This window comes from Mobula birostris, chromosome 18, assembly GCF_030028105.1.
Source record: "Mobula birostris isolate sMobBir1 chromosome 18, sMobBir1.hap1, whole genome shotgun sequence".
NCBI lineage: Eukaryota > Metazoa > Chordata > Chondrichthyes > Myliobatiformes > Myliobatidae > Mobula > Mobula birostris.
The window spans coordinates 39,653,265-39,669,087 of record NC_092387.1 but is presented as its reverse complement, the minus strand read 5'-3'; the positions used below and the strand labels follow the sequence as shown (position 1 = coordinate 39,669,087).

The window sequence follows — 15,823 nt, the reverse complement described above, 5'->3', positions numbered from 1 at the left end:
CTTTTTCAACAGATCACTCGTTAAAATTCTATCATTCATATCCCCTGCTTGTTATTAGTGCAAATTATACAACCCAGCTGCTCTTTTCGCCAAGAGAATAAAAAGTAATTTCTTTCAGTTAATTGGATCATTTTAATAATAGCATTGATAAGATTCTATTAAAAAAAAAGTATTTTTGCAGAAGATTAAATCTGGTAAAGGAAGAAAGCAGTCAAAAGTGCTACTGCTAAGCAGTTTGACAGTCTATTCATAGGACCAGTTTTGCTTTATTTGTTAATTTCACTTTGCTAACTTGTACCAAAGAACTTGATGCCTTATCTGTGGACTGAAAGTGGGAACAACATGTAAAACACTTCTTTCACTGTACCTGGCTACTTTATTTACTTACTTTATTTTTTAATCTATTTAACAATTTACCAGTTATGTGCACACTGACCCATGGTTTAAGCTGGCTGGATTCAACATCAAGTCAGGTTAAAACCAATATTTGAAAACCACTTCAATTTTCGCATTGTGAATTTACTTATCACTTTATATATACACTATGGTAATTTGAAACAGAAAATAACAATGAAAGGACAGCGGTTCTCCTTCTAGGGGTTTGCTGGATGAGATGAAGACATAACTGATATGCATGTAAGAAGTCCAAATAGAGATTTCTGTTCATGATCGTCCAGTGAACAAGCCACTTAACAGAGATGATGAGTGGCCTTACCCTTGCTGGACACTGATTAGGAACAGACAGTCATTTTTTTTAACTCATTACTGTCATTGGTGCATACAGTTAGAGGCATTGATCGGAATGAGATAATAAAATAATTCTTGAGCAGCACACACAAAATGCAGCAGGAAATCAGCAAGCCGGGCAGCATCCATAGAGGGGAATAAATAATCAACATTTTGCGCCAAGACCCTTTATCTGAACTGGAAAGGAGGGAGTAGAAACTAAAATAAAAAAAATTGGAGGTGGAGAAGGAATACAAATTAGCAGGTGATAGATGAAACCAGGTGAGGAAGAATTTAGGTGGTTAGGGAAGGGGTTGAATTAAGAAACTGTGAGCACATAAGTGGAAGAAGTAAAGGGCTGAAAAAGAACATAAGAACATAAGAAGTAAGAGCAGGAGTCAGCCATCTGGCCATCGAACCTGGTCTGCCATTCAATAAGATCGTGGCTGATCTGACCATGGACTCATCTCCACCTACCTGCCTTTTCCCCATAACCCTTAATTCCACTACTATGCACAAATCTATCCAACCTTGTCTTAAGTATATTTACTGAGGTAGCCTCCACTACTTAATTGGGCAGAAAATTCCACAGATTCACCACCCTCTGGGAAAAGCAGTTCCTCCTCATCTCCATCCCAAATCTATTCCCCTGAATCTTGAGTGTATGTCCTCAAGACTGAGGCTCTTTTCTAAACAAGGTAAATAAATGTAATAGGAGACTTGTTAGACCATGAAAGAAAGATGAAGGAGGGAGATGATGGGTAGGTGAGGAGTAGAGAAGGGGTGAGAGGATAACCAAAATAGGGAATGGAAAAGGAGAAAGATGAAGGGGGTGAAGAAATTACTGGAAGTTAGAGAAATTCTGCCTTTTGATGGGGCAAAGCTGCTTGGCAATAACTCTTTCTTTGTATCTATCTGCAGGATCAATACTTATTCTGTTACAAAATTGTCCTAGAAATTTTAATAAATATTCTGCAGCTGAACCAACAAGAGGAGGTGTTGTAACAGAGGAATCCAGTGGAGCTGAGTTCACAGTCTAGCATATGGTTCCTTGTAAGCAAGCAATTAGATCTCTATTCATTTGCAACTGGAAGAAAAATGGTGCACATCCAAGGCAGAAACTAAGAAGTAACTGTGCTTCCTACTTTTACTAATTATAACTATAATTATAATTGTGTGCTTCGAATAACTGACAAGTCCATCCAATGATCTTTGTCCTGGGGACTTGTATTTTTTAACTACTCATAAGTGTAACCATGATATAGCAAGTGAGTGTCTGGGAGGTCAGTTGTTCGATGTTACTCACTGAATAGAAGCTACAGTAATTTCTACCAGTGACTGGAAAATAGTTAAATATGAATTATGTGCATAAAATCATCTCAGCCTCTTTCTCAACTGTGGTTACCAAGTCTGATTGACAATTTCCACTCTGCTTGGGAAAAAATATCATTACACACAGTTTAAAAATAATATTAACCATACCAATGTGACTCAAGCAACACCAACTCATAACAAGGATAGTCATAAACTATGGAGTTTTTTTAGAGATGATCTTAATGTACTTTATAAAGTTACTCTTAACAGCATTGAGTGACATTAGTACAGTAGGGCAGAAGGATATTTCTGGAATAACACCCTGAATAAATATAAGTTTTTTCTCCAACTATATAGATACGGTGTAATAGTTGGCTCCTCCAATTTTTGAATTTACTCCCTGTTTAGAAAATAGCCTATGCGTTTATTCCTTCTGCCAAAGTTCATGAACATACATTTCCCTACACTGGATTCCATCTGCCAATTCTCCTAATCTGGCTAAGTCCTTCTGCAGACTCCCTGCTTCCTTAACACCACCTGCACCCACCCACCCAACTATTTTCATATAATCTGCAAACTTGGCGACAAAGCCATCAATTCCATTATCCAAATCATTGATATATAACGAGAAAAGAAGCGATCCCGATACCCACCCCTGCAGAACACCACTAGGAACTAGCAGCCAACTAGAATAGACCCTTTAGTCCCATTCTTTGTCTCATGCAAGTCAGTCAATCTTCTCTCAATGCTAGTATCTTTCCCGCAATACCATGGGCTCTTACCTCATTAAACAGCCTCATGTTTGGCACCTTGTCAAAGGCCTTCTGAAAATCCAAGTAAAGAGCATTCACTGACTCTCTTTTGTCTATCCCGCCTGTTGTTTCCTAAAAGAATTCCAACAGATTTGTCAGGCAAGATGTCCCTTTAAGGAAACCATGTGGACTTTGGCCTATTTTATCATATGATCCAAGCACCCCAAAACTTCATCCTTAATAATGGACTCCAACATCTTCCCAACCACTGACATCAGGCTAACCATACTATAATTTCATTTCTTCTGCATCCCTTCCTTCTTAAAGAGTGGAGAGGCATTTGCAATTTTCCATTCTTCCAGAACCAATCCAGTCACCAGTGATTCTGGAAAGATCATTACTAATGCCTCCCCATCTCTGCAGCTATCTCTTTCAGAACCCTGGGGTGTATTTAATCTTGCCCAGGTGACTAATTTACCTTCAGACCTTTCAGTTTCCCAGGCACCTTCTCCTTGGTAATAGCAACTAAACTCACTTCTGCCACCTGGCACTCTCAAGTTTCTGGCATTCTGCTAGTATCCTCTTACTCTTCTTCCCAAACCAATATCCTCCAGTTTTGGCTATCATTAGTTTCTCACTATCCACCCTAACTATGTCCCTCACAATTTTGTATTTCTTTATCAGGTTTTCCCTACTCCCCTCAACCTAGTCTACTTCAAGGAAAACAAACCCAGCCGATCCAGTCTCACCGTAAACTGAAGTGTTCATGCCAGGCAACCTCCTGGTAAACCTACACTTCACCATCTCCAGCGCATTCACCTCCATCGTCCATGGATACTTTTTGAGTCCAACATTCTTGGTCAGTAGAATATTCCCACCATTAAAATAAATAAATGCTTAGTTCTCTTCAGTCATCTCAAACAGGTAAAGATCCCAAGAGGAAGGTCATCAATATATGAATGAAGTGCTCAGAACAATAAAGTAATTAAGGATGAGCTGGAGCTTGTCACACACATTTCAATACTTAGTATCACTACCCATATTCCTCTCAAGAGCACCAATGATCTACTAGAAGCGTCAAAAGTAGCAAGACAAAAAGAGCAAGGAATAAATTGAGCAAAGTTAACGCTGAGGGAGGAAAATATTCTTTGATATTTCCCTTAGTCAATGTCAACAGCCAGAACTAGTCGGAGATGTCTCATGGAGAGGTTCTATTAATAAATATACTTAACTTCTATCAGATAGGAATTCAGTCAAGAGCTGGCCCAGATCCCCCTTGAGAGTAGATTAAATAGAAAAAACACACCAGATGATAACGCATTCCAGAGATTCTTTGCTTTGTTGACTGTTTTGTTAGAGTGAGTCTTAGTCAAAGTTGTTACTCAAGTCTACTTTTCAGAGAGAATGCTAAAACTTGCCTTTTGTTTCCCCTTTTCCCAATCCTTGTTGACCTATCAGAATCCACCAGTTGACTGAGTAGTCAGAGTCAAATACCATAGAAGAGTACAGCTCAAACAGGCCCTTCAGCCCACAATGTTGTGCCAACCTTTTAACCTACTGCACCTAAATGACACATAACCCTCCATTTTGCTTTCAGCCATCTGTCTCTCTACGAATCTCTTAAATGTCCCTAACGTCTCTGCCTCTACCACCACCCCCTGGCAGTGTATTCCAGGCACCATTCTATGTAAAAAAAAAACAAACCTACCTCTGGCATCTCCCCTAGACTTTCAGCTTAAAATGTCCTCTGGTTTTAGCCATGGCCACCCTAGACAAAAGGCATTGGCTGTCCACTCCTATCACTTATTCACCTCTATAAAGTCACCTCTCATTCCCAAAGAGAAAAGCCCTAGCTTGCTCAACTCTTCAAGGTGGCACAGAGATACAGCAAGAAAACAAGTCCTTCAACCCACTAACACACTGTACCAACCATCAAATACCCATCGACATTAATCCTGCAGTAATCCCATTTTGTTTTATTTTCCACGCATTGTCATCAATCCCTCAGATTCTGCCACTCACCTACACATCAGTGGGCAGATAACCTACAAACCTGCACATCTTTGAAAGGAAACTGGAGCATCCAGAAGAAAGTCGTGTAGCCAGAGAGAGAACGTGCAAAGTCCATGCAAACACCGGCATTCAGGATTTAACCTGGTCTCTGGCACCGCAAGGCAGCAGCACTCTAACTCCACCGCTCTGTTGCTCAAAATGTAGAGTTTGGCCTTCTTCAGAACATGACATTCCGAAATCAGCATGTTTATATACGTTAATCCAAAACAGAATATTCATAGGCTCTGGGGCTTGACCTAAACTAATAACTCAACTGCATGTTACTGATTAGAGTAAAATTACCTGTCACATTAATACACCTTTGCTGATGCTCAGGAAGTCAATACAGTCCACTGTTTCACATCCGCAACTGTTGAGATAAAGAACTGAATAATTTTGTATACTTGCAGTTTAATTTAATATATTGTCACCCATGACATGATCAATTTCATTCTTTAGCGAACACTAATTCACACCTGTAAAATTCCTTATGGATTTGTTGAATGTGGAGTAGACGCTTATTTTACATGTCATGAATTTACAACATAGATATCACTTTATGGACAATAAAATTTCTGTTACAGCAATAACACATTGAATTCCTAGTCCCCAATGCAACCATCTTGTGAAAGACATTATTGACTTGAATATCCTTATAGTTAACTTTAATATTTCTAGTATTTGATATGTTTAACATTTTTTTGTATGTATATCTGTATATTTATAAATGTTTTAATGGATATCAGCAAATAAATATTTTTTACAATGTCACAATAATGTCCAGCTAGTTTATGTCCTGTTATTTCTATGTTCCCTACTTTAATCTGTTTACATCCCAGGCTGTGTTGTTCCAACAGTGCTGCCCACTGCTAAAGATAGTTAATGGTGAGCAGAAGGACAAGGGGAGAATTGTCTTCTGGGAAGGAGATGAGAGCTGAAGTCGGGGAAGTGGAATGAATGGGGATCAAGGACCCCGTCAATCAGAGGAGAAGGAAATTGAAGAAAATGGAACAGATATCATATGACCATAAGATATAGGAGCAGAAGTAGGCCATTCAATCATGGGCTGATCCAATTCTTCCAGTCGTCCCCACTCTCCTGCCTTCTCCCCATACCCTTTGACGCCCTGGCTAATCAAGAACCTATCTCTCTCTGCCTTAAATACACCCAATGACTTGGCCTCCACAGCTACTCGTGGCAACAAACTCCACAGATTTACCACCTTCTGACTAACTTAATTTCTCCACATCTCTGTTCTAAATAGACGTCCTTCAATCCTGAAGTTGTGCCCTCTTGTCCTAGACTCCCCTACCATGGGAAATAACTTTGTCATATCTAATCTGTTCAGGCCTTTTAACACAGTGGTCCCCAACCTCCGGGCCGCGGGCCGATACAGCACCAAGAAGAATGCAGTGGTGCAGCGGTAGTCGGAATGCACCCAGCACATTTTTAAGAAAAAAGCTGAAATTAACAAGCTAATTAGTTAGGTGCCGCCTGGCATGTAAATGTTGGCCCAGATCAGAGGCGACGCAATTGGCAATTGCCTCTGATCTGGGCCGACAATTACGTGTCGGGCAGCACCTAATTAATTAGCTTGTTTATTTCGGCTTTTTACTTAAAGATGTGCCAGGTGCTTTCCGACTACCGCTGCACCACTGCATTCTTCGTGGCCTGGTATTGGTTCGCAGCCCGGAGGTTGGGGACCACTGTTTTAACATTCAGAATGTTTCTATGACATCCCCCTTCATTCTCCTGAACTCCAGGGAATGCAGCCCAAGAGATGCCAGACATTCCTCATATGGTAAGCCTTTCATTCCTGGAATCATTCTTGTGAATCTTCTCTGAAACCTCTCCAACGTTAGTATATCCTTTCTAAAATAAGGAGCCCAAAACTGCACACAATACTCCAAGTGTGGTCTCATGAGTGCCTTACAGAGCCTCAACATCACATCCCTGCTCTTATATTCTATACTTCTAGAAATGAATGCCAGCATTGCATTCGCCTTCTTCACCATTGACTCAACCTGGAAGTTAACCTCTAGGGTATCCTGCACAAGGACTCCCAAGTCCCTTTGCATTTCCGCATTTTGAATTCTCTCCCCATCTAAATAATAATCTGCCCGTTTATTTCTTCCACCAAAATGCATGACCATACACTTCCCAATGTTGTAATTCATTTGCCACTTCTTTGTCCATTTCCCTAAACTATCTAAGTCTCTCTGCAGGCTCTCTGTTTCCTCAACACTACCTGCTCCACCACTTATCTTTGTATCATCGGCAAATTTAGCCACAAATCCATTAATACCGTAGCCCAAATCATTGACCTACATCGTAAAAAGCAGCAGTTCCAACACTGACCCCTGTGGAACTCCACTGGTAACCGGCAGCCAGCCAGAATAGGATCCCTTTATTCCCACTCTCTGTTTTCTGCCAATCAGACAATGCTCCACCCATGCTAGTAACTCCCTTGTAATTCCACGGGCTCTTATATTGCTAAGCAGCCTCATGTGTGGCACCTTGTCAAAGGCCTTCTGAAAGTCCAAGTACACCACATCTACTACATCTCCTTTGTCTACCTTGCTTGTAGTTTTCTCAAAAAATTGCAGTAGGTTATTCAGGCAGGATTTTCCTTTCAGGAAACCATGCTGGATTTGGCCTGTCTTGCCATGTGCCTCCAGGTATTCCATAATCTCATCCCTAACAATCGATTCCAACAACTTTCCAACCACTGATGTCAGGCTAACAGATTTGTATTTTCCTTTCTACTGCCTCCCACCCTTCTTAAGTAGCAAAGTTACATTTGCAATTTTCCAGTCATCTGGTACAATGCCAGAATCTATCGATTCTTGAAAGATCATTGTTAATGCATCTGCAGTCTCTCCAGCTACTTCCTTCAGAACCTGAGGGTGCATTCCATCAGGTCCAGGAGATTTATCCACCCTCAGACCAGTAAACTTCCTGAGCACCTTCCCATTCATAATTTTCACTGCACATACTTCACTTCGTTGACACACTAGCATGCCTGGTATACTGCAGCTGTCTTCCACTGTGAAGACTGATGCAAAATGCACATTCAGTTCCTCTGCCATCTCTGCATCTCTCATTACAATATCTCCAGCGTCATTTTCTATTAGCCCTATATCTACCCTCAACTCTCTTTTACCCCTTATATACTTAAAAAAAGCTTTTAGTATCTTCTTTGATATTAGTCCGCAGCTTCCTTTCATAATTCATCCTTTCCTTCCCAATGACCTTCTTAGTTTCCTTCTGCAAGTTTTAAAAGCTTCCCAATCCTCTGTCTTCCCACTAACTTCGGCTTCCTTGTATGCCCTCTCTTTTGCTTTTACTTGTCACCCACTTGTCCTTGTTCCATTTGAAAATTTCTTCTTATTTGGAATATATCTGTCTTGCACTTCCTTAATTTTTTGCAGAAACTCCAGCCATTGCTGCTCTGCTGTCCTTCCTGCTAGTGTCCCTTTCCAGTCAACCTTGGCCAGTTCTTCTCTCATGCCATTGTAAATTTCCTTTTTTCCATTGAAATACCGACACATTGGAATTTAGTTTCTCCTTCTCAAATTTCAAAGTGAACTTGATCATATTGTGATCATTATTCCCTAAGGGTTCCTTAACCTTAAGCTCCCTTATCACCTCCGGATCATTGTACAACACCCAATCCAGCACAGCCAATCCTCTAGTGGGCACAACAACAAGCTGTTCTAAAAAGTCATCCCTTAGGCATTCTACAAATTCTCTCTCTTGAGGTCCAGTACTGGCCCGGTTTTCTCAATCCACTTTCATGTTAAAATCCCCAATGATTGCCATGACATTGCCCTTCTGACAGGCCTTTTCTATCTCCTGTTGTAATTATCAGAAGAATTGGCTTGAAAACTCCATAGTCAGGGCAGTTGTTTCAAGGTCAAGGAAACTAGTGAAATGGAAAAAGTCATAGGAAGCAGTATGGAATTAAGTGTAGTAAGAAAGTTGTGTAACTTTGTGGGCTTATAGTGACTACTGGAATGGAGGTGGTAATGTTGAAGAAGGGATGAGTCAAAGGACGCCCATGTGAAAAGTGAGAACATGATGGAAGTTAGCAGGAAAGTTGATGCAATAACAGGAAGAAGTATGATTAAACATTAGAAGAAGATGTGAAGAAGGGAAGTAAAGTAATGAATGTTCAGGATATCCTACAAGGCGAATGGCACAATTTGGAACATATTTATATCTATTATTGGGAAGTGTTGCAGTTAAGTGTTGGTGAAAGGGTCATTGGCTTGAAACATTTAATCCATTTCTCTCTCCTTGGATATTAACTGGCCTGCTAAGTGTTGCCAATACTTCTATTTTAATTTAAAAGCAAACTTGCTTTATGTGGGCTGGAGAGGGACCAGTTGGTTCTCTGTTTATGAAGAGGAGATAGGCCCTAAAAGCATCCCAGTGGGAAATATAGACAAAAGAGGCTGTAGATTCTGGACTCCAGAACAACATACAGTCGGCTGAAGGAACTCAGCATATTGAACAAAAGAATTGTTCATATTTGAGGTTGAAACCCTGGACCAGAAAAATTGCATCATCCTGACCCCGTCCTGATACAGGGTTTCGCTCAGAATTATCATCAGTTCCTTTCTCTCCTTCATTACCACTTAACCCATTGAGTTCCTCCAGATTGTTTGTGGTGGGAAATGGAGTTAGTGAAAATGCAGCAGCCGGGGGGTCACTGGGGGACAACAACGATGAATTAAGTTCTGTGAGGCAGGAGCAGGCAGGTCTTACCAACGTAAAGCAGATGGGGCTGTATGTACTGGTGGGGGGGGGGAAGCGAGGTATGAGGTGGAAGGAAATTGAGGGAAGATCAGAGGAAATGGAGTCACTGCCTCTCTGGAATACAATAGACAAATGTTCATCATGGGATCATAGTCCAGAGAGAAGTATAAGGTGGTGACAGAGAGATGTTGTCAAACCACAACAACACTGCCCTGGTTTACTGACAATGTGCAACTGTTCCAAGTGTAAGAGCTTCAATGCAACAAGTGGTGAACTTCATATTCAATCTCAGAGTTGATGAGAGATGTATGGAGGACCATGGTCTGAGTGCGGGTAGGTAGGACTAGGCAGAAAAGCAGGACAGCAAGCACTAGATGGGCCGAAGGGCCCGTTTCTATGTTGTAGTGCTCTATGACTCTATGATGCCTTGAGAATGCAATCTAAATTGAAATGAACAATTTTTTAAGTGTTGAGGACAATAGGAGCAAAGTGAATATTGATTTTGTTTTAAGTATCAAAAATGGATGTGATAATCTAATCCAGAACGCATTTGAAACCAATAGGGATAAATTTGATACAAATGGCCTAGTATTCTGAGAAACATTTCTCTGCCTTGTTGGAACTAAAGGGATTGTGTCTCTGGGACTGTATCCATGCAGTCAGTATAGCCACTACCGACAACTGATATCCTGCAGTACAGTTCAATTATCTCCACAGTCATGGAGAAATTTCTGTTTTCTCTCTTCCGCAAACATTACCTCTTGGTTATTGACCTCCCTCAAGGGAGTAATTAAATTGGGGAAATCCTGGAGCAGATAAATGATGTGTGGTGCTTTGGAGAGAACAGGTGGCCTCTTCCTGTTCCGTAGATGCTTATAACATCAGCATATCAACATGTCAGAAAAGGGAAATGCAACCAACAGCAGAAAACAGTCCTTCACAGCAGCATCCCATAAGTCTGAAGCCAGCTGGCTATTAGAAACGGGCTGGGGAAAGCAGTGCTTAAGTTAGAGTAAGCCATGTGTGTCTGTATTCCCTGCATTAACAATTCAGTGACTGCTCACTCACACAATGGTCTATTAACTACTGATTCTCCAGTCTGTGGGCCTGCTACAACAGAAAATGTCCTGTGAAAACCACGAGTGTAAGCCCATGGATTTGATTCATTCACACTCTGAAGAGGGTAAGGCTATCCCTATTGTAAATGAAAACTGAGTAAGTACAGATGCTGGAAATCTGAAAAAAAAACCCAGAAAACATTGGAAACACTCAGCAAGACTGGCTGAAGGAGAAACAGTTAATGTGTCATGTCCAAGATCTTTCAACTGCAATATTGACACATTTGATCTCACCTTATCTGAGACAATATTATTATTCTACACATCCTTCCCTGCGTCTTTTGCTTTTGAAAACTAACTTGATTTTTGGTTTCTTAATCCTAAGGAAGGGTATCGGAACTGAAGCTTCTCTCTCCACAGGTGTCACATGATTTGCTGAGTGTTCCAGCATTTTCAATCTATATTCTTCCTCTCTATTAAGGCTACATCCACACTAGACCGGATAATTTTGAAAATGCTGGTTTCGCATAAAAACGATAGGCGTCCACACCAGGCGTTTTTGAAAATACCTCCGTCCGCATTCAAACAGGTATTTGGGCGAATCTCCTCCTACTGGGCATGCGCCGGACAGATCTACAGAAAGCAAGCAAAGAGGAAACAGTATACTATTTCCATTTCCACGGAGGCATTGTGCTATTTCCATTGGTCAAAAACTAGAGTACCTACAACAACAGCGAAAGAAAGTTTTTAACAATGTCTTCGAGGAATACGAAGGAAACCGCCGCTGGAAAAAGCGGGGACAGACGACAAAGTCGAGCTGCTTCTGCGAGTTACAAACGACTACAAAGTCAGCAAAGCAGTGGAGAACGTGGACTGGGAGTTGTGCCAAACCAAATACAACGACATCCTCGACCGCTATAAAGAATGTTATATGCATTCAAGAAAACAATGAAATGCCGCGCTGCCGCCACCATCTGTACCAGCACGTCATGACAGCGGTTTTAAAAAGCTCCGGTTACCCCGTACACACTACACCGCCCAACCGGCGTTTTCAGATTTACACATTCTGGAGAGCGTTTTAGAAAAGCTCCATTTTCGGAGGAAGAAAATGCCGTTTCGGTGTGGATGGCAGGTCAAAATGAAGAGAAAAAGCTTCGGTTACAGATTTACCCGGTCCAATGTGGACAGTTATACTGGGATAGCTTGTTCTGAACCATTCATGTCAGCTTGACTATAGAAAGGAGAGAAGAAACTCAAACTTCAAGCCTGTTCAATTATGTCCTGACTGATCTGTATATTAGTATATACACAACCAATTGTGGTTAGCTATTCCATTTCCCCTACATTCATGATATGAGTAAGAGGCAGCTGTGCAGCTAGGAATAAAAGAAAACTGAATGTTAAACATTTCTCAAACAGTGTGTAATGTAGATCACAGTAACTAATGCACAATGACCTTGGAAGTGACAAAATATGATTGCCATAAGGTGTAAAGAAGCAGGGGCCAGACCTCCTCCCCATCCTTTGTAGTTTAGCCTGAGTCCGAAAGGAGTTCAGTTTCCATGTGTCACCAGCAAGGAGGCACTATATGAGGCTTGCTGTTGGAGAGGCTATGTACTGGTAAGGAGAGACTTACACATCCAGCTCTCCTTTTTGCAAGACTACTAGCCAGCGGTGGAAGCAGAAAGTGAGATCGACAAGCACCACACTACACTACCACACTAGATGCATCACAACGACCATTTTGACACCATCTCAGTACAATATATATTCAATCTACAAAGTCTTCTACTCTTTTGGTGTTCTCTGCAAAGCCTCTCTCTTTACTGTGGATGATCCAGAGGATTTGTAATCTGTTGAGGGCTAGATCTGTGGCATTGAAGACTGGTGATCGAGAACTGTACATGAAGCCCAGGTATGACCTACAAAAGGCTATCTAAGGGCAAAGAAACAATTGCGATTGAGGTAGGAGATGGAATCAGATGCACACCAACTCTGAAGCAAGGGAAAATCTGCGGACATTGGAAATCCAGGCAACACACACAAAATGCTGGAGGAACTCAGCAGGCCAGGCAGCATCTATGGAAAAGAGTGCAATCGATGTTTCGGGCCGAGATCCTTCAGCAGGACTGGAGAGAAAAAGATGAAGGGTTGAGTTAAAAGGTGGAGGGAGGGGAGGGAGAAACACAAGGTGATAGGAGAAACATATCTCCCCCCCCCCCACTTTCCACAAGGATCGCTCCCTACGCAACTCCTTTGTCCATCCGTCCCTCCCCACTGATCTCCTGCCTGGGACTTACCCTTGCAAGCAGAACAAGTGTTACACCTGCCCCTACACCTCCTCCCTCACAACCCCTCAGGGCCCCAAATAATCTTTCCAGGAGAGGTGACACTTCAACTGTTGGGGTCATATACTGTGTTCGGTGCTCCCTGCATGGCCTCCTGTATATCGGTGAGACCCGATGTAGATTGGGAGGCTGTTTTGTCGAGCACCTACACTCCATCCGCCAGAAAAAGCGGGATCTCCCAGTGCCCACACATTTTAATTCTGTCCTGTTCTCTCAGACTCCCCCTTCTCCAGGCCTGTATCTCTTTCACCAATCAACTTCCCAGCTTTTTACTTCACCTCTCCCCCTCATGGTTTCACTTATCACCTTGTGTTTCTCCCTCACCTCCCCCCACCTTTTAATTCTACCCCTCACCTTTCTGTCTCCCGTCCTGCTGAAGGGTCTCAGCCCGAAACATCGACTGTATTATTTTCCATAGATGTTGCTTAGCCTGCTCAGTTCCTCCAGCATTTTGTGTATATTGCTTGCACGCCAATTCTGGCAGGGTTTGAAGGCATTACTTCCTGAAAAATGAAATTAGAAATCTTGAGTGGCTGCAATGCCTCCCTCCCAGATGAGCCGTGCAAATCCCTGTGATCTCTGCCTCGCAGCCTGACGTCAGAATGTCTTTCAAGAGGGTGAAACTTCACAAGGCATCTGGCCCTGATGGTGTACCTGATGGGGCACAGAAAACCTGTGCAAACCAGCTGGTGGGTGTGTTCTGGGACATCTTCATCTCTCACTGCTGCGGTTGGCGGATCCCACCTACTTCAAAAGAGCTCCAGTCATACCAGTGCCCAAGAAGAGCTGGGAGATCTGCCTTAACAGCTATCATCCAGTAACACTCACATCTATGGTGATGAAGTGCTTTGAGAGGTTGGTTATAGTTAGAATTAACTCCTGTCTCAGCAAAGGTCTGAACCTACGGCAATTTGTCTACCACCACAATAAGTCTACATTGGATGTGATCTCATTCGCTTTTCATGCGGACAATACATGGAAAATCATGTGGATCTTTGGAATCTCACGTGGATAGAGCGGTGAAGAAAGCTTTTGGTATGCTGGCCTTTATAAATCAGAGCATTGAGTATAGGAGCTGGGATGTAATGTTGAAATTGTACAAGGCATTGGTAAGGCCAAATTTGGAGTATTGTGTACAGTTCTGGTCACCGAATTATAGGAAAGATGTCAACAAAATTGAGAGAGTACAGAGAAGATTTTGTTACCTGGGTTTCATCTCCTAAGTTACAGAGAAAGGTTGAACAAGGTCTTTATTCTTTGGTGCGTAGAAGGTTGAGGGGGGACTTGATAGAGGTATTTAAAATTATGAGGGGGATAGATAGAGTTGACGTGAATAGGCTTTTTCCATCGAGAGTGGGGGACATTCAAACAAGAGGACATGAGTTGAGAGTTAAAAGGCAAAAGTTTAGGAGTAACATGAGGGGGAACTTCTTTACTCAGAGAGTGGTAGCTGTGTGGAACGAGCTTCCAGCAGAAGTGGTTGAGGCAGGTTCGATGTTGTCATTTAAATTTAAATTGGATATATGGACAGGAAAGGAATGGAGGGTTATGGGCTGAGTGCAGGTCGGTGGGACTAGGTGAGAGTAAGAGTTCGGCACGGACTAGAAGGGCCGAGATGGCCTGTTTCCGTGCTGTAATTGTTATATGGTTATAAAATCTCCAAAACCTGGACCTCTGTACCTCCCTCTACAATGGAATCCTCAACTTCCTAACTGGAAGACCACAATCTGAAAATAACATCTCCAGCTCGCTGACAATCAACAATGGCGCACCTCAGGGATGTGTGCTTTGTCCACTGCTCTACCCTTTCTACACCCATGACTGTGTGGTTAGGCACAGCTCAAATACCATCTGTAAATTTGCTGTTGTTGGCAGATGGTGACGCAAGGGCATACAGGACGGAGATATATCAGTGGTGCCGAAGAACAACCTTGCACTCAACGTCATTAACAACAAAGAGCTGATCGTGGACTTCAGAAAGCGTAAGTCGAGGGAACACACCAATCCTCATAGAGGGATCAGAAGTGGAAAGAGTGACCAATTTCAAGTTCCTGGGTATCAATATCTCTAAGGATCTATCCTGAACCCAATATATCGATGCAGCTACAAAGAAGGCATGACAGCAGCTAAATTTCATTAGGAATTTGAGGTGATTTATTATGCCACTAAAAACACTCGGAAATTTATACAAATGAACCATGGAAAACTTTCTAACTGGCTGCACCACCGTCCGGTATGGGTGGGTGGGGGAGTGCTACCGCACAGGATCAAAATAAGCTGCAGAGAGTTGCATACTTAGTCAGCTCCATCATGGGCACTAGCCTCTGTGGTATCCAGGACACTTTAAAGGAGCCATGCCTCAAAAAGGCTATTGCCCTGAGACACTTACATCTACTGCGATGAAGTGCTTTGAGAGGTTGGTCATGGCTAAAATCAAGTCCTGCCTAAGCAAGGACCTGGAGCTGCTGCAGTTTGCCCATCACTACAATAGGTCTACAGTAGAAACAATCTTACTGGCTCTCCACTCAGCCTTGGATCATCTGGACAATAGCAATGCCTACTTCAGACTGCTGTTTATTGAATATTGCTCAGTGTTCAAAACAATCATACCCTCTAATCAACAAGCTACAAAACCTAGGCCTCTGTACCTCCTCTGCAACTGAATCTTTGACTTCCTCACCTGGAGGTTTACTGTCTTTGGATATTGGAATAACGTCTCTTTGCTGACCATCAATGTTGGCAAACCTCAACGATGTGTGCTTGGCCCAAGACTCTGTTTTCTATACGCACACAACTGTGTAGCTAGGAACAG

General features: G+C 42.2%; 1 protein-coding gene across 1 annotated transcript in view; it reads left to right on the top strand.

Annotated features, from left to right (window-relative positions):
- ptpn20 (protein tyrosine phosphatase non-receptor type 20) overlaps positions 1–5,545 on the top strand; it is a 412,353-nt gene extending 406,808 nt beyond the window's left edge. Inside the window, exon 48 of the mRNA XM_072282567.1 lies at positions 1,648–5,545. Coding sequence (XP_072138668.1) covers positions 1,648–1,731 — 84 coding nt within the window. The 3' untranslated portion in view covers positions 1,732–5,545. The remainder of the gene's footprint in view (positions 1–1,647) is intronic.
- The last annotated feature ends 10,278 nt before the right edge of the window (positions 5,546–15,823 follow it).